The sequence below is a fragment of the Octodon degus genome, unplaced genomic scaffold (genome assembly GCF_000260255.1).
Source record: "Octodon degus isolate 3935 unplaced genomic scaffold, OctDeg1.0 scaffold00051, whole genome shotgun sequence".
NCBI lineage: Eukaryota > Metazoa > Chordata > Mammalia > Rodentia > Octodontidae > Octodon > Octodon degus.
Window position 1 is genome coordinate 11886252 of NW_004524627.1, and position 16402 is coordinate 11902653.

The following is a 16402-nucleotide window of genomic DNA, read 5'->3' on the forward strand; positions in this document are numbered from 1 at the left end:
AGTTACAGATTTTGAAGAAAAAACAAAATGTTAATGTCAATGTAATTTCCTTAAGAAGAATTAAAAACACATCTAGACTTCATTGAACTGTTACTATAGATATAAATTATGTAGCACTAGAAGTAGAAAAGAATGATTTTAAATAAGCTTGGCAGTGGCTATGCTGGCACACACTTGTAATCCCAGAACTTCAGGAGGCTGAAGCCGTAGGTCATAAAGTTAAGCCTAGTTTATACAATTCAGTGACTTAGTGAGATGTTCTCTCATACTTTAAAATAAAAAAGGACTGGGGACATAGCTCAATGTGAAGGTTCTGGGTTTAATACCCAGTACCACAGAAGAAAAACGTTGGCTTTTAAAAAATAATCAAATTACAGATGCAGCTAAGTGGTAAAGCCCTGGCCTAGTATGTATGTGTGGGTCCCTGGGTTTAAATCCCAGGAGTGGTGAAGTTTAAAGGGCGGAAAGGCCAAAGAATGAAAAATGAGCAAGATATGTACCAATTCGCTCAAATGAGCAGCATTATTCTGTATTATAAACATGCACTATCTAAACATGCACTAAAATCAAAACAAAACCTAAGAGGTAGATAACATTAAAATCACTTTAATATACTTGTTCAAGAAAGTATGTTCTTTATGAATTAAAATTACTATGACATAAAATCAGATGAAAAAAATACAACACATAGCTAGTTCAACTCCACATATCTTTACGGGTAAAATGTGTGATTTTTTTACATGTTAGTAAATAAGTTACTCAAGGATATTTGCATTTTCAAAACACATCGTCATATTTTATCTACCAAATAATAAGCACTGTGCAGGAGTTTTCTAGCTTATGAGTAAAAAGACTGTCTTAGATCCTTAGAAAATTTTTATCAAAGCAATAATTCTCAAAGAAGCCTCTGCAGAGTAGTGGTTCTCAAACTTTAATATGCATCAGATCTGTCTGAGTGCTCAAGCACTGATTCCTGGTGCAAACCCCAACAGGTTCTCATCTAGGGGTCAGGTTGGGGCCTGAGTGTCCATTACTCTAACAAGTTCCCAGGTGATGCTGCAGGCCTGAGGCACAGTCTGAAAACCACCGCTTCACAGACATGCAAACTGCATTTATTCAGTGTGTACGATAAGGTGTTTCACATACATACTTATTAACTAGTTACAGAATCTTAATCAGTATGATTACCCTTTCATAAGTTGAAAAACCTGGAGCTTGGAGGCACTGAGGAGCTCACTCAATGGTGTCAGGCAGCAGAACTACAATTCAGATCTTCTTCTAATTCTAATGCTCAAGTTTTTTCTAGCACAATATATTGTACTGCTTCTTGTCGATAAAAGAAGTGAAATCTGTGTCCCACACATGCTTACTTGAAAAGGAATGTGCCTAAAGATGTGATCAGGTCAGTTCATCAGGGAGTTAAGTAAAGGACAATAACTCACTGAAAGCTAGGTCATAGAGAGGACTCATTTATATAGTATCTAAACTGCTAAAATAATCAAGGGCGAAATGAATTCACTGTACATGAACAAAGCAGGAAGAATGTATTTAATATAGAACTGAATATTCTTTAATTGCTATTATTTTGTTATTCCTTATAGAAAACACAGATTTAAATAAAAGCTCTTGAAAGAATAGCCTCATCTAAATTTAAAGCATCATACCTAGTCTACGTGCCAGCCAATGTGAACTACACCACTAATCAACCATTACTTACTTAGGTATTGAAATTACACAGTATGACGGTCTTCAACAAAATGCTGTAATCATTACTCTTTGTCTCCCTTCACAAAGCAAGTCCAAAGCAGAGATACAACACAACAAAATAAGCAAATTTAAGTTTTAAGAAAAATAGTACATTAACATGACAGATCACCAAAATGAAGTTGCCAATAATATACACTTTTGCCAACTGTTACAGTGTATATAAAAGATGACGGCAAAAATTACTGGACTACACACTTAAATTAATGAGGTCTAAATTTCAGAATGACAACACAATTCTACACCTTTAACAATACAAATATTTTATATAAGAAAGTCCCTTTTAAATATTTATATACATATTACTGTGTAATACTGCTACTCAAACCCATAGTTCTATTTAGTTAAATAAGAATTAAATAAATTCCCTAAAATGTTGATTTTCATATCACACAGCGTATTTTAAATCATAACTTTTGAGTGTATGGTGAACATATTGATTCCTTAGACAACATCCACAAGCAAATTTTTAAGAATATATTTTCATCTATAGATCAGGTAAAGCTTTATTAAATAGTAAACATTTAAACAGTGCAGAAATATAATATTCAAAACCAAATACATTCAAAAGATCTGCTGTTCGAACAGTATTTTTTCAAATCCTGGTGGAGGAGTATGATAAAATTCACTGAACTGGCAGTCCAAAATTGCACTGTCATCAACTAGAGGATGAAAAAAGAAAGAAAATTAGAAGCACATCTTAATCTGAATGAACACATAATTTTAAAGTTCACTGTTTTCAGTCTACGGATGAGTGCATGCTTAGTATGTGTGGAACACTGGGTTTCATCCCCAGCACCACAATAAAATTTAAAAAACAAAACCAAAAGCACTGTTTTCCTAAAACCACAAGATTAATAGGCAAGAAGAATAACCACATATGCTGTCTGGATTATAAAAAGTATTAGGTAAAAATAGCTGCAACATAGAACAAAATTTAAGAAAAACACTAGAAAGATATTAACTAAAACTTTATTAATAATTATTCTAAGCTGGTTTCAGTGTGCAGCTTGGTGCACACCTGTATTCCAACTTCAGCAGGCTTGAGACAGAAGGATCTCTTGAACCCAGGAGCCTGAGATCAGTTTAGATAATGTAAGAAAACTCCATGTCTTAAGTACAGCAAGTAATATTACTATCTTTAGATGGTGGAAATACAGGTAAGATTTTGGCGTTGCCTATCTTCCCCCCCTCAATTTTATACAATTAAGATATATTACTAATGATCTATTTTGAAAAAATAATATTCTTGGGAAGCTGCAGCAAACATCCTTCAGGGAGCCCTATGTATCTAATACAGCTTGTCCTGGTGCTAACGTCTCACAGAACAACAGCACACCATCCAGACCAGGACCTGACATTGATATGCAGCTGTGAACTGGGCTACAGGCCTAATTCAACTTCTGCTGCATATTTTTACCAGCATTTGCTCAAGAACAATAAATGTGTATATTTATACAAAGACTTATACACTACGTAGTTTAGGCTGGCCTTGAACTCACACAGTAGCCCAGGCTTGTCTCAAAATCTTCATGATCTTTGGTGGAATTACAGGTGGGTGCCACCACGCCCAGCTTAGTCTTTTAAATAACATTTTTTAAAAATGACTTTTTAATAACACTTCATCAGTGTTATGCAGTTTTTTTTTCTCTCTATAGGTTGAGTTTAAGAACAGATTGAATGGGCCAGCCAGATAGCTCAGCAGACTAAAGCTCCTGCTTCGGCAGAGCGCAGCACCCCCAGGGTTTGATCCCCAGTGTGCCTTGCCAGCCCTGCCCCTGGGACTCACTGAGAGGCAGACTGAGACTGGGTGTGGTGGTGTGCGCCTGTAATTCCAGCACTTGGGAGGCTGAAAAACAGGAGAATCACTATGAGTCCAATCTACATAGTAAGACCCTGTAGACCCTGGCTTAAATTCATTAAAAAAAAAAACAAAAAACACCAGATTGAATAAGTGGATTGTTCTAGGATTAGGGATGGGAATGGAGAACAAAGGGTAATAAATTTAGGTTTTATTTTTATTTAGCACAGGCTAGTAAAATGTTAGGCTTAACTGCACTGCTAAATTCAATTTACACGAAAGTAATTCATCACATTAATTTACTATCCATAAATTATCTATATCTATTTTTACTCCATTAAAAATAATGATGAATAAAAGAAGCATTTTAGAACAATTTTGTTTTATACACCCATCTGCATAACTCAATCATTCACTGATAGTTATTCCATTTCTCAGGCTAACCTATTTAATACACCAAGCTACATTTTAATTACTTGTAGGTCTATCCACTGTGGGACACTAACCAATTTAAAACACAGTTTTACATGTGAAGACACAGAAGGTAATATAATTGAAAGATAATTGAGCCAGGTGTGGTGGCAAACACCTGCTATTCCAGCTACTCCAGAGGCTGAAGCAAAAGGATTGCTAGCTCAAGGCTTGCCTGGGCAAGTTAGTGAAACCCTATCTCAAAATAAAAGTTTAAAAAAGGGCAGGGAATATAGCTCAGTGGTAGAGTTCCTACTATGTGAATCCCTGGGTTCAATTCCCAATAAGGTAAGGAAAGAAAAAAGCAATTTTAGGAGAAAAGAAGGCTAATGAAAACCTTAAAAAAAATCACAAGCAATAATATATTAGTAAATATTTACATTTGCTATTGAATACTTTTCTGATGTCTTAATATGTCATTTACTAACATTTCTATTTTTATTGTAAGTTATCACAAAAAAGTTATTAGTCTTTATTATGACCCAAAGGAAATAAAAAAATTTTAAATTGACTAAAACCACAAGCAGAAAAATGATACACACACTGATTTAAAGTTGATAACATAAAAATAAAACAGAATGGAGTGATGAAGGCAGTGTGGCTGGCCTTTGTTTTTGTTTTGTTTTTACAAAAGATACACAGAGCTAGTGTGGTGGTACATGCCTATAATCCCAGCTACTCAGAAGGCTGCAGAAGACAGATTACAAATTTGAGGCCAGCTACAGCAATTTAGGAAGGTGCTGTCTCAAAATTAAAAAAGGGCTGGGAATAGAGTGCAGCACTGAGTTCAACCTCAGTACCTCAACAAACAAAAACAAAATGAGAAAAACAAAAATACACCTTACTTTTTAGAGATAAATATAAAATATGTATGCACAAAAATGATACAATGACTGGCATTTGCCTCCAAACACTATAAAGAGGGGAGATAAAGAAGTGTTACGGGTAAACAAAACCCAACTGAACTACAAGATAGTTGTTTGAAGCTGGGTAATGGGCATATAAGGGTTCGTTATACTGTTCTCTTCTGTATATGTTTGAAATTCTCTATATTAAAATTTAAGGTAGGGGCTGGGGAGATGGCTCAGTAGGATAAGCGCTTGACTGGCAAACGCAAGGATCTGAGTTCAATCCCCGGTTCTGCAAAAAAAAAAAAAAAAAAAAAATTAAGGTAAAGTGGCATAGAATCTTAAGCAACCCACTTGTTTGAGGGATACATCTATGCAGAAATGATAGCATTTATTGCTACCAAAATCAAAACAAAGCAATACAAAACTATTATAAATTATAATTTCTCTCAGATGCACAAGATAACAATTAGGTAATTTTTTAAAGGCAATAAATGATGAATCTACATAAAATTCCTATCCCAAGTTCTAAAATGTACTCTACATTTCTTGGTCATTTAATTCTTTTTAATATCTGACAGAAAAAGCTTTGTAAAATCAGTAAAAGTCTTTACTGAACATAAGAATACACGATGAATAAGAGAATATGTATTGCCTATTTAAGCACACTTTTTAGCAAATTTTTTAACATGGGGGAAATAAACATTGGTATCTCAGTTTACAAATTTAATTCTTTGCATGACTTTTGTTGCAAGCCAAACTGAATACAAACCAAATCACTCAGTGGTTAGGTTTATATTGGCCTTATAAGGAAATCTGATTCAGTTTTCATGCAACTTGGTTTGCAATTAGAATCATGGAAAGAAGTTCATGAAGCAAGGTACCACTGTATTGTCCTGAATTCTGCAAAAAGGGAATTGACTAGACTACATCATATAAAAAGGTCCTTATTACCAACTTGTCCAGATGTAGGAAGAAATTGCTATACAATTAATGTACATGACTTATGTGATTAATATAAAAGTCAAACAAAAGCTACCATGTATCTAATATTATATAAGAAATATTTCAGCTTACCATAAACAACTGGATACACTGTCCCTCGTATGCCTGATGCTGGACAATGCATGTTTTTTCCATTCAAATATACATTTAATTCTACATGGTCATATGTAATACCCTATGAAGGAAAGAAAAGTTAGAAAAGATAAAAATATAAATGTTCTACAACTACTCAACAGCCAGATATCAATGATTTGGAATCATAGAAACAAATAACTTTGCATAAGATTATAGTAGTTTCATTAAAGGTTTACACTTTGGTAGAATTTCACTAGAACTGAAGTAAAGATATCAGTAGTGACTAACAGTAGCAGTGCACACCCGTAAGGTCAGCATTCTGATACAGTGAGGCAGGAGGACTGAAAGTTTGAGTCCAGTCTAGGCAACCTAGCAACTTAGTGAGACCATGTTATGTTTTAAAGCAAAAAGTGTAAAAGGGCTGGAGATCGATCTGCCTGCCTACCTGCCTGCCTGTCTAAGTGTGAAGGCCCTGTGTTCAGTTCCTTGTAACACACACATACACACACACACACACACACACACACACACACACACGAATATATATTGGGAAAAAGATTGGGTAATACCAAAAGTCCACAATAGAGGTTCTATTTTGCATATAAGGAAATATAAATGCTGCATACGTGAACAGAGAGACAACACTGCTCTGTATATAGGATTTGAACTTAAGGAGGGAAAGCAGGCTTCGTTATTAGGATTTAGGGCACACAAGTTACTTTTCTCAAATTGTGAAGAAATATTTTTGTACAACTTATTTCCAAAAACACACATTTTTGAATCTCTTTATTCTGGCCTCAAACATTTCAAGTATTTTACTATAAAGTAAAACTAATATATACAATTAAATATGACTAATAGCTAGTATCAAGTTAGAAAAATAGAAAAACATGCTTAAATTTTTCTTTCTCCTTTTTAATTTTTTATAACTTTTTTGATCAACTTTGCAATCTTATATTTGGTAATCTGAACAATTAATTTGAAGATAATAATATGCCATACAGCAAAAACCATTGCTGTATTCCTATTATTTTTTAGTAAAATTCTGTATTGTTTCTAATGCTTTCCTCCTCCTCCCCCTCCTCCTCTTCCTCCTCCTCCACTTCTTCCTCCTTCTCCTCTTCCTCCTCCTCCTCCTCCTTCTTTTTTTTACTATTATTCTCTTTAAAACATAAAAAATAGGGAAAACTATAGCTCCAAAGATTTCAAACAAACAATGGGAAAAAAAATCACTTTATACAGCTTTGACAGGAAAAAGAAATCACAACTAGTAACAACTGTTATTATTAAAATGCTAGAAAACACGACAGGCCCTATTATGAACCAAGCAATAGTCTAGATACTTCATATTTACTCTTGTCTCGTAAGATACACATTAACCCCATTTTAGCACTGAGGTAGCTAGGGCACAGAAAGGCAATTACTTAAGGTTGCACAGCTAGAAAATAGCAGAGCTGAGGTTTAAGCCAATTCATGTCGGCTTCAGAACATTTGTTCTTGGGGGGGCCTGCGGGTTAGCTCAGTTGTTTAAAGCACCTGCTTGGGCAAACTCATTCATGTGCAGGGGACTGTGATTCGATCTCCAGCTCCACAAGCTGCACCAGTCCCACCCTTAAGACAGCCTGAGATAGCCAAAAACAAACAAACACCCCAAAACCAAAGCAAACAAAGAAAAAAAACCCACTTGTTCTTAATTTGAAATCTGAAATGTTTCAAATTCTCAAAGTTCTTGAGTGTTGACATGACACAAGTAGAAAATTCCACACCTGCCCTCCAAACACAAAGTACACTAAAAATATTGTGTGGATTACCTTCAGGCTATGTTTATAAGGTATAAGTGAAACAAATGAATTTCATATTTAGGCTTGGGTCCCATCCCTATAGTATCTTATTATGTGTATGCAAATATTCCAATATGCAAAACAACTTGATATCAGAAGCACTTCTGGTTCCAAGCATTTCCGATAAGAAATATCAACAAGAAATCTTTCCTTTAAAAAATTAAGACTAGATAGCAGATATTCAATAGATAAATCATCAGAGATCAAGCAACTAGTCACCTCAAGGATTTCTGAACTGGCTCAATTATATCAAAAGCTTTTTAGTGGTGTAAAAAGATCTCACAGGTCATCTAATTTGGAGGAGGGTGCTGAGAATTAAACCCAAGGCCTTCACACCCAAATTATATCCCCAGGTCTTATTTATTTATTTATTTATTTAGGCAAGGTCTTTGTTATGGTTTATATCTATCTAGATGTCACCTTAGTGTTTCATGAACTCATGAGTTTGGGCTTTTGGAGGTTAGTGAATTACTGGTATGAGGTGCTGGACTAGTCCACTGATGCAGGTTCATAGCTGGGTGTGATATTCAAGGGGTGAAGCCTGGTGGGAAGAGGTGAACCATGAGGGGTATGGCCTGGAAGGGATATACCCCTCCTCTTTCCTTGAGCCCATCTCTGCTTCCTGCTAGCTATGCTAGGAACTGCTTCTCCTACATCACACTGCCCTGCTATGAACTGAAATCTCTACAAACTGTGAGTTGACATAAACTTGTCTCAGCAGTGAGAAAGTAAGACAGGCTTACTAGGCTGCTAAGTTGCACAGGCTGGGCTCAAATTTGTGATCTTTCTGCATCAAGCTCTCATAGGGCATGATATAAGAACAGGCATGCCTCCATTGCCAGCCTAAAGGCTTTATAGTTTTAGCCTTTACATTTAGGTTTATGAAGCATAATTTTTTTTCTTGTATCTTAGGGAAGGATCTACAGGGTGTTCAGGGTCTCACTACTACATCAGACTTGTAGTGATTCTCCTGTTTACAGCCTACCAAGGGCTAGGAATACAGGTGTGTGCCACCACGCCCAGTCTCAATTGCCATCTCAGTGTGTCCCGGGGGTGAGGCTGGCAGGGCAGGCCTGGTGATTGAACCCCCAGCCCCTGTGCCTGCTTGCAAGCACTTTAATCCACTGAGCTATTTGGCCAGCCCTTATGAATCATAATTATTTAGTTTTATTTTTTTGCAGCATTAGAGATTGAACCCAAGGCTTTTGCACTGAGTTAAAATCATAGACCCTTTGCCAACAAAATAAAGTAGATTAGAAAATTTCCAAGGTATCTTCCACATCTTAAAAAACAAAAGCTAAGTACAGAAAAAAATAAAATAAAATTATAGTTCTTTTCCATTTTTTGACATTTTTAAGATAGGGTCCTCTAATTCACTAAATTGCCCAGGCTTGGCTGGGACTCTCATCCTCTGCTTCAGCCTCCCAGAGCGCTGGGATCATAGGTATGTGCCACCATCACATAGTCTTAATTCACTCTTTTTCTAGGTAAGAGAGCAAAGGTCCACAGAATCAATGTAGTAACTGCTATGAAGAATTCTCTTTAAATTTTAGCGAAGCCAGGGTTAGATTAAATAATGATGAATAGTGGTGGCATGCCTATAATCCCAGCGCTGGAGAGGCTGAGACAGGAGGATCACTATGCATCTGAGCTGTATAGCGAGACCCTGTACCAAACAAACAAACAAACAAACAAACAAACAAATAAACAATCTAAAAATAATAGTAATAAAGCTGATTCCTGCACTTAGTTGTTTTTAAGTGAAAAGGTCTCCTTTCATTAAAACACCCACCCCACACAATCATATAAAAGAAGAAAGTATGTCCCTTTCTCTGTGGGACTATAGGAAATCAAGTACCTCCAAAAAGTAGTTTGTAATGCAGGTACCTTTCACTACCCAGTGGCAGCACAACCTATTGCAATGATTGTTTCATATTTAGTTCATTTTTCCAGTGCCACTGTCAACAATTTGGGAAAATTTGTTTTAATGTGTTTGAACTAAGACGATAAAATTAATATATAGGGTAATGTTTTACTATTCTTACTGTACATAGTTCACATTTTTAGTTTTTATTTTATCGGAATGAACATGCAAATTCAAGTCTAATTTTACAATGCTGACTAACTAAAAAGGGCATTTGGGACATTCTACTTAAGAATCCTATCTCTATTTTTGTATTCTCCAATAAGCTTTTCCTACTCTTAACCTCCTCTGTCATTTGGAATTCATTCTTTGATTTCATGGGACACAAAGTAGCAGGTTGGGAGCTATAGTTTTCCTATACCTTTTTGGAGCCCCAGGCAGATAACTGGAAGGAGGAATAAGAGTTTGTTTTTATTTCATGGCACTTCTATATATTTGACTGGATTCTGGGTTATGATTCATTTTAGGTAATCAAAAATTGTCATCTTTTGTCAGATTCTTATACCTTGAGTTTTTTGTTAAAATGATAATAGCAACTATCGCTAACTTCATGGCATTTTAAATATTTTTATGATTCCCAATCAGACTACAGTTGTTTATGATGATAAACTTTTATAGACTCAAGCATCTGGTTTTCCTTTACTTGTGTTCCAGCTACATGTGATGAAATATGCATGATCATCCAATCTGAGACAGCCAGATGATAAAGATACACAACCATGTGCTTGTATGATTATTACATAATTGTGTTATACTAGAGGTATTTAAAGATTGTGCAGTACAAACAATGTTGCTCTAATGACTAGAGAACAGGCATTAATCATATCAAAAGTACATCTATAAACAACTACATTCTACTTAAATGTCACTTTGGTAACAGAAGATGGTTAAAGATAACAAATTAGGTCAAAGATTCTTTATATCTTTTAATGCACTGAACCCTTGTCTTATGAACTCAATTTATTCCAGAAGGTGCTAAACTCCAAGAAATTTTGCAGATGGAAGAAACAACAAATTTTTCAGACTCCTTTTACTAGGATCTACTAGATTAATCTTGTAAAGGGTGTTAGTTCATAGCTGCCAAACTGCAACATGACTTCTATCCCATTAGTTTAAGTAACTGTGTTCTCCCCTACACCGACCTTTCTCAGCTCAAAGCAGCTAGATCAACACTTCGCTCATTCTCGCCTAACAGCAGTTGGGGCACTTCTTGTAGGGGCGGGATATTATAAGCAGCTAAGTTAGATAAAAATTAATATAGAGTCAGAAATACACTGGGCTTTCAAGGAAGTCAGTGAAAAATGCAAATATCAGAATTATGGTATCTGAAGAAGACAAGGTCTCAAATAACAGTCACAATGGCCTGAGTCACATATTTCCATAAGGGATAAGCAGAACTGAAGTAGCTAGCATCCAGTCCATTAAGTCCAGATATACACAAGCTACCTGGGTGGGTGATCAGAACACCTGGGCCCAGCCCTTCCCCCAGTGTTTCTGTTTGAGAAGTCACAGATAAGCCAGAGTTGATGATGTCACTTACATACCCTTGTTACATGTCCTGCTACTCTACTGGACCAATATTACCTAAGCAGCTATACTTGTAATCTTACTGGTTAATTAGTTTGACCCATGTTGTATTCATATTTGTGTCTTCGCTATGTAAATTACCTCGACAAAGGGCCTCTGCAACCCCTTTTCAGGACCCCTCTGGTCTCTCAGAACCTATTTCTCAATAAACTTTTACTACTTTTATGAATGAATGAAAGAATCAATCAATCAATCAGGCATTCTTAAATCTGTCAATTTGTGATGTGAGTTATCGCAATGAATGGGATAGGAAGGCAAAAAAACCACACAGAAATACAGTATACCAACTAAGGAAAACATTTGCTATGGATTATTCTTTATGTTTGAATTTCACCTTTTAGTCTGAATAAGCTAACCACTTCACCCACATTTTAAGAATCTTTTTAAAGAAATAACTATTAGAATAAGATGGTCCATATTACTGTCATCTGGCAATGACTTATAAACACAGACCAACAATTCTGTGAGAAATCTGGGAAAAACAGATCTTGAAAATGATTTTTTAATAGCTTTTCTTTAGTCAATTTAAGAAAAATAAGCTTAGAACGATTATAAACTATTCTTCATTTTTTTAAGTAGCAGAAAAGAGAAGATCAAGCCATAATTAAAAATATAATTTCCATAAGACATGGTGGCATGCTCCTATGATCCCGCTATTCACCAGGTGAATCGCAAGGCTGAGGCCATCCAGGACCAATTAGGACCTATCTCAAAATAAAATTTTTAATACATGGTGATGTAGCTTAGCATTCCCTGGGTTTAATGCCTAGTACCAGCAAACACAAACACACAAACAAAAAGAACTTAATTCCCACGCCTTTCTTCAATCTTTTAAAACACTGCACAATCTTTTAATAAAAAAATCTGTGTTTGTCTGGTCTGGGTCATCTTATTACTAGAAAATGTTACTTTGATGTCCAAGGTTTCCAGCACTATGTTCTTAGCTAATAGCTAAAAGCTGGGACTCTGTGCATAAGATTCTTGGATAATAAGAAGTGTTAGGAAAGACAGAAAAACATTTCTATATTTTATCTTCAATTGATGGCTTTCTACAATCAAACCTTTGAATTTTGAGGCCATTTCTTTGAAGAATTCTAAATGGAGGAAATTCAACTACATTAAGTTTACTAAGACCAACTCAGGATAAAATGCTGCTCTACATGAGCACCTATAGCAACTATTCTTGCAGGAAACTGTACCACTCATTAGACTGCATTGTAGAGATTTAGAATCTAAACTATGAACTTCAAGAATAAAGTACATCTACCCAAAAGCTGCTCAAAAGTTTAATCCCTTCCAGGGATGTGAACTCCTCCCAGAGACTCACCACAACATCTCCCTCCTGTGGAAGGCTGTTTGCTGGTAGCCTATTTTTCTCTTCATTGTTGTGGTACAGGGCTCCATCATTTCTCATCACAAGACTATGCATGTCTCGGCCAAGAGGAATCTGGTTCAGGTTTACCTTCTGAGTCGCAACACCAATACCCCAGATTCCTGAAAATATAATAGTGTACATGTCCCCATATCTTTTTTAAAAAATAATTTTATTGAGAAACAAATGGCAATGAGACAGTTTCAAAACTGATTAGGACAGTTTCAATAATTAATACATTGCATATTGTTGTCTTCTTAGTGGTTATTCATAGTACATGATGCAGGTATGATATCCTGTCCACAAACACTATTAGTACAAATCTTTCTATTCATTGAATTAAGAGAAAGTAGCTGTATATTTATCCTATTTTGAATATACACATACAAAATGGTCCTTCAGTCATATCCTCTTTTTTTGTTTAGTTTTGTCAGAGAAGGGTATTCCATTGTCATTTAAATATTGTAGGTACATGCATTCAGCAAAATACTCCAATATAGGCCAGTAGTCCATAAGAGTAGTGGGTTATCCGTAGGACTGGCAATGTCAGAAGTTGTTGACTTGAGCCTTTTACAGCTCAGCATGTTAATATTGCTTTACTTTTTATATCATTCCCAAATCTTAAGAAAAGATGTATAAATGAGTTATTTTGAAGAGTACAAAGTGTTTTTAAAAGAACTGTCATATCAGTAAATTATTTTGTGTTATTTAAAAAAAAATCTCTTAAAATGAATTTGCAAGGTGAACTATGTTTTCCATATATGAAGCACAACGCAGGAGATAAGCAAGTGAGTTCTAGAGTTGTACTACTGAGGTTTAAATCCTGACTTAGCTGTATTATCCTAGGTGAATCACTTCTGTGTTCTCATCTGTGAACTGTAGCACAGTGTAACAGTACTCGCATTAAAGGGTTAAGAAATGATATAAAATAATCCCAGTAAACCACTTAGAATAGGATTAAAAAAAAATCAGGTTAAGTAAAGCACATTTACATATTCAAGAATGCGAGCTATTATCATTATTCTTTTCTCTTTTTGAAACAGGATTTTGTTATACAGTTCAAGCTGGCCTTGAACTCACAGCAATACGGCCTCACCCTCAGTGCTGGGATAATAGGTGTGCAGTACTCTGCACTTGGTTATTTATTACTGTTTTCTTTTTTTTTTTTTCCATAATTTTATTGAGAAACAAATAGCAATGAGACAGTTTCAAACCAAACTGGTAGGACAGTTTCAATAATTAACACATTGCATACATTCTGCATAATGGTTAATTGCTGTACAAGATGTGGACTTAATATCCTATTTACAAGCACCATTAGAACAAATGCCTCTATTCATCAAGAGAATGTAACTATATATCTATCCTAACCACTTTGAACACACAGATACAAAATGGATATTCATCTGTATCCATTTTTTTGTTAAGTTCCATTATTTGAATATTATAGGTGTGTAAACTCAGCAAAATATTCTAAGAGTCCAGTAGTCCATAATAGTATCAGGTCTTCCACTTCACTGGCAATGTCAGAAATTGTTGACCTGAGTCCCCTACAGCTCAACATAACAGCATGGCTTTGCTTCTTATACTTCATTTTTATACTTTTCTGCTGGATGGTTAAGACCAAGGTAAAGCAGGACCTATGTAACAAGAATTGTAGCTTTTGGGTCTGATAAGGTCAGTGAAATCCCCTCAGGATTTATCCTGAGATCCTGTACCACAGATTGTAGATCCTTTGTCAGTATCAGCCATGTGGATGAGTCACGGCCATTGCTTGGCCAATGTGCTCTCTGTGAAAGCCTGAGAGAATGTTTTCTCTCCATGTGACTCTCCTTAGGCACACTCTACATCATCGATCACTTTCCTCTTTGGCCCCATAATCTCCTTGATCAGAAAATTTGGACACTATTGAGTTACGTGACGTTACAGTACAAGTTCTCATGTCCTGAGTCTTAATCGACCTTGGAAGGCTAAGGCCAAAATGTTGGCTTTCCTTGCAGCTCTCCTTTTTCTCTAATTTTGGTCTGCAAACTTAGGCTGTTAACCCTCCAGAAGACAAGCTTATTGTTATTACCATACAACCTAGGCTGTTAAGCTTAACCTCACTATCTGTCTGAATATCAAACATCTTAGGCATAACATGGAACAGGTATTTTTTATCAAGTATTGATATGTTGAACTCTTAGTCCCTACAGAATATGATGAAAAAACATTTAAAAATTAGAATATATTGTAAAAAATAGGCATAAAGGATTATATATTTATGTTTACACATAAGTCCAAAAATCTAACCATATAAAACTTTGAAGCAGGACAGTCCCACTATATTCCTTTTCTTATCTCTTGGCTTCATTCACCACCCCCTTCTTTTTGAACAATCATCTACCCAAGAGACAGCACAGCACCAACTGGCATGTCATGACAAGCAGCCCCTACTCAGAAGTCCAGAATGACAGGCACTCCAAGAATGAACCTACTATTACAGATTACAATTCTCAGTGCAGTTGCTTAGTTCACAGGTATCAGTATATATAGTTAGTCAGGGTGAGAATCTTTCCAATTAGCTGCTAGATTCAGAAATCATCTGCAGATTCTCAGGATCATTGCCTTGCCCATCATCTACATATAACTGTATGGCTTGACATTGTCATGTTTCCTAGCTCTTTACCTTTCCCTCTTTTGATTAGTTAGTCCTCAAGATCCTCCTTTCCTTTTACTTGTATGATACCTTTCTATTTGTATTTCTTCTTTTGAGTTCTTATACTACGGAAACTATACGATATTTACACATGTGTGTCTGGTTTATTTCACTTATGAGTATATGTTCAAGTGCCATCCACTTCAATATAAAGCTTCAAGTTTATCATTCTTTATAGCTGAGTAATACTTCATTGTGTAAAAATACCACATCTTTTTCAACCACTCCGCAGGTAACGGGCATCTTGGTTTTTTTCTAAGATTTGGCTATCACAAATTGTGCTTCTATAAACATAGGCACACATATATCCCTATGATATGATGTTTTCAGATCCTCCGGGAAAATTCCCAGTAGAGGAATAGCTAGTTTAAACTGGATTGTCAGTACAACTTTTCTAAGGAGTCTCCACATTGATTTGCATAACGTTTGCACCAGTCTGATTCCCACCAGAAGTGGAGAAGGGTTCCTTTTTCCCCACAGCCTCTCCAACATTTGTTGTTGGGTGATTTCTTTATGATAGCCATTCTTTCCAGGGAGAGATGATTTCTCAATGTTGTTTTAATGTGCATTTTGTGGATGGCTAGTGATGTGGAGCATTTTTTTATATATTTATTCGCTTCTTTAATTTCATGCTCTGAGAAGCACGTGTTCATCTCGGATGCCCATTTCTGGATTGGGTCTTTAAATCTTGGGGCCTTAGCGTTTTTTAGTTCTTTATAAATTCTAGAGAGCAGACCTTTGTCTGAGTACTTATTTGTTATGATTTTTCCCAAATTCGTGGGTTGTCTTTTCACTTTGTTGTTAATTTCTTTTGACGTGAAAAAACTTCTCAGTAAGCGCAGGTCCCAGTTGTTAAGTCTTTCAACTGTTTCCCATGTGATTTGATTTCTGTTCATGAAGTCTTTGCCTACCCCTATGTCTCCAAGAGTTCCTCCTACTTTCTCTTCCAGGAGATTTAGTGTCTCTGCTTTAATGTTTAGATCTTTAATCCATTTTGACTTTAGTTTAGTGCATGG

The 16402-nt window shown here is 35.7% G+C and overlaps 1 protein-coding gene across 1 annotated transcript in view; it reads right to left on the reverse strand.

The window, feature by feature from the left end:
* Nucleotides 1–628: 628 nt before the first annotated feature.
* The window catches only part of Spryd7 (SPRY domain containing 7), a 36430-nt gene continuing 20656 nt past the window's right edge, over nucleotides 629–16402 (reverse strand). Inside the window, exons 3-5 of the mRNA XM_004633097.2 lie at nucleotides 12644–12810; nucleotides 5962–6064; nucleotides 629–2426 (exon numbers count right to left, since the gene is read on the reverse strand). Coding sequence (XP_004633154.1) covers nucleotides 2329–2426; nucleotides 5962–6064; nucleotides 12644–12810 — 368 coding nt within the window. The 3' untranslated portion in view covers nucleotides 629–2328. The remainder of the gene's footprint in view (nucleotides 2427–5961; nucleotides 6065–12643; nucleotides 12811–16402) is intronic.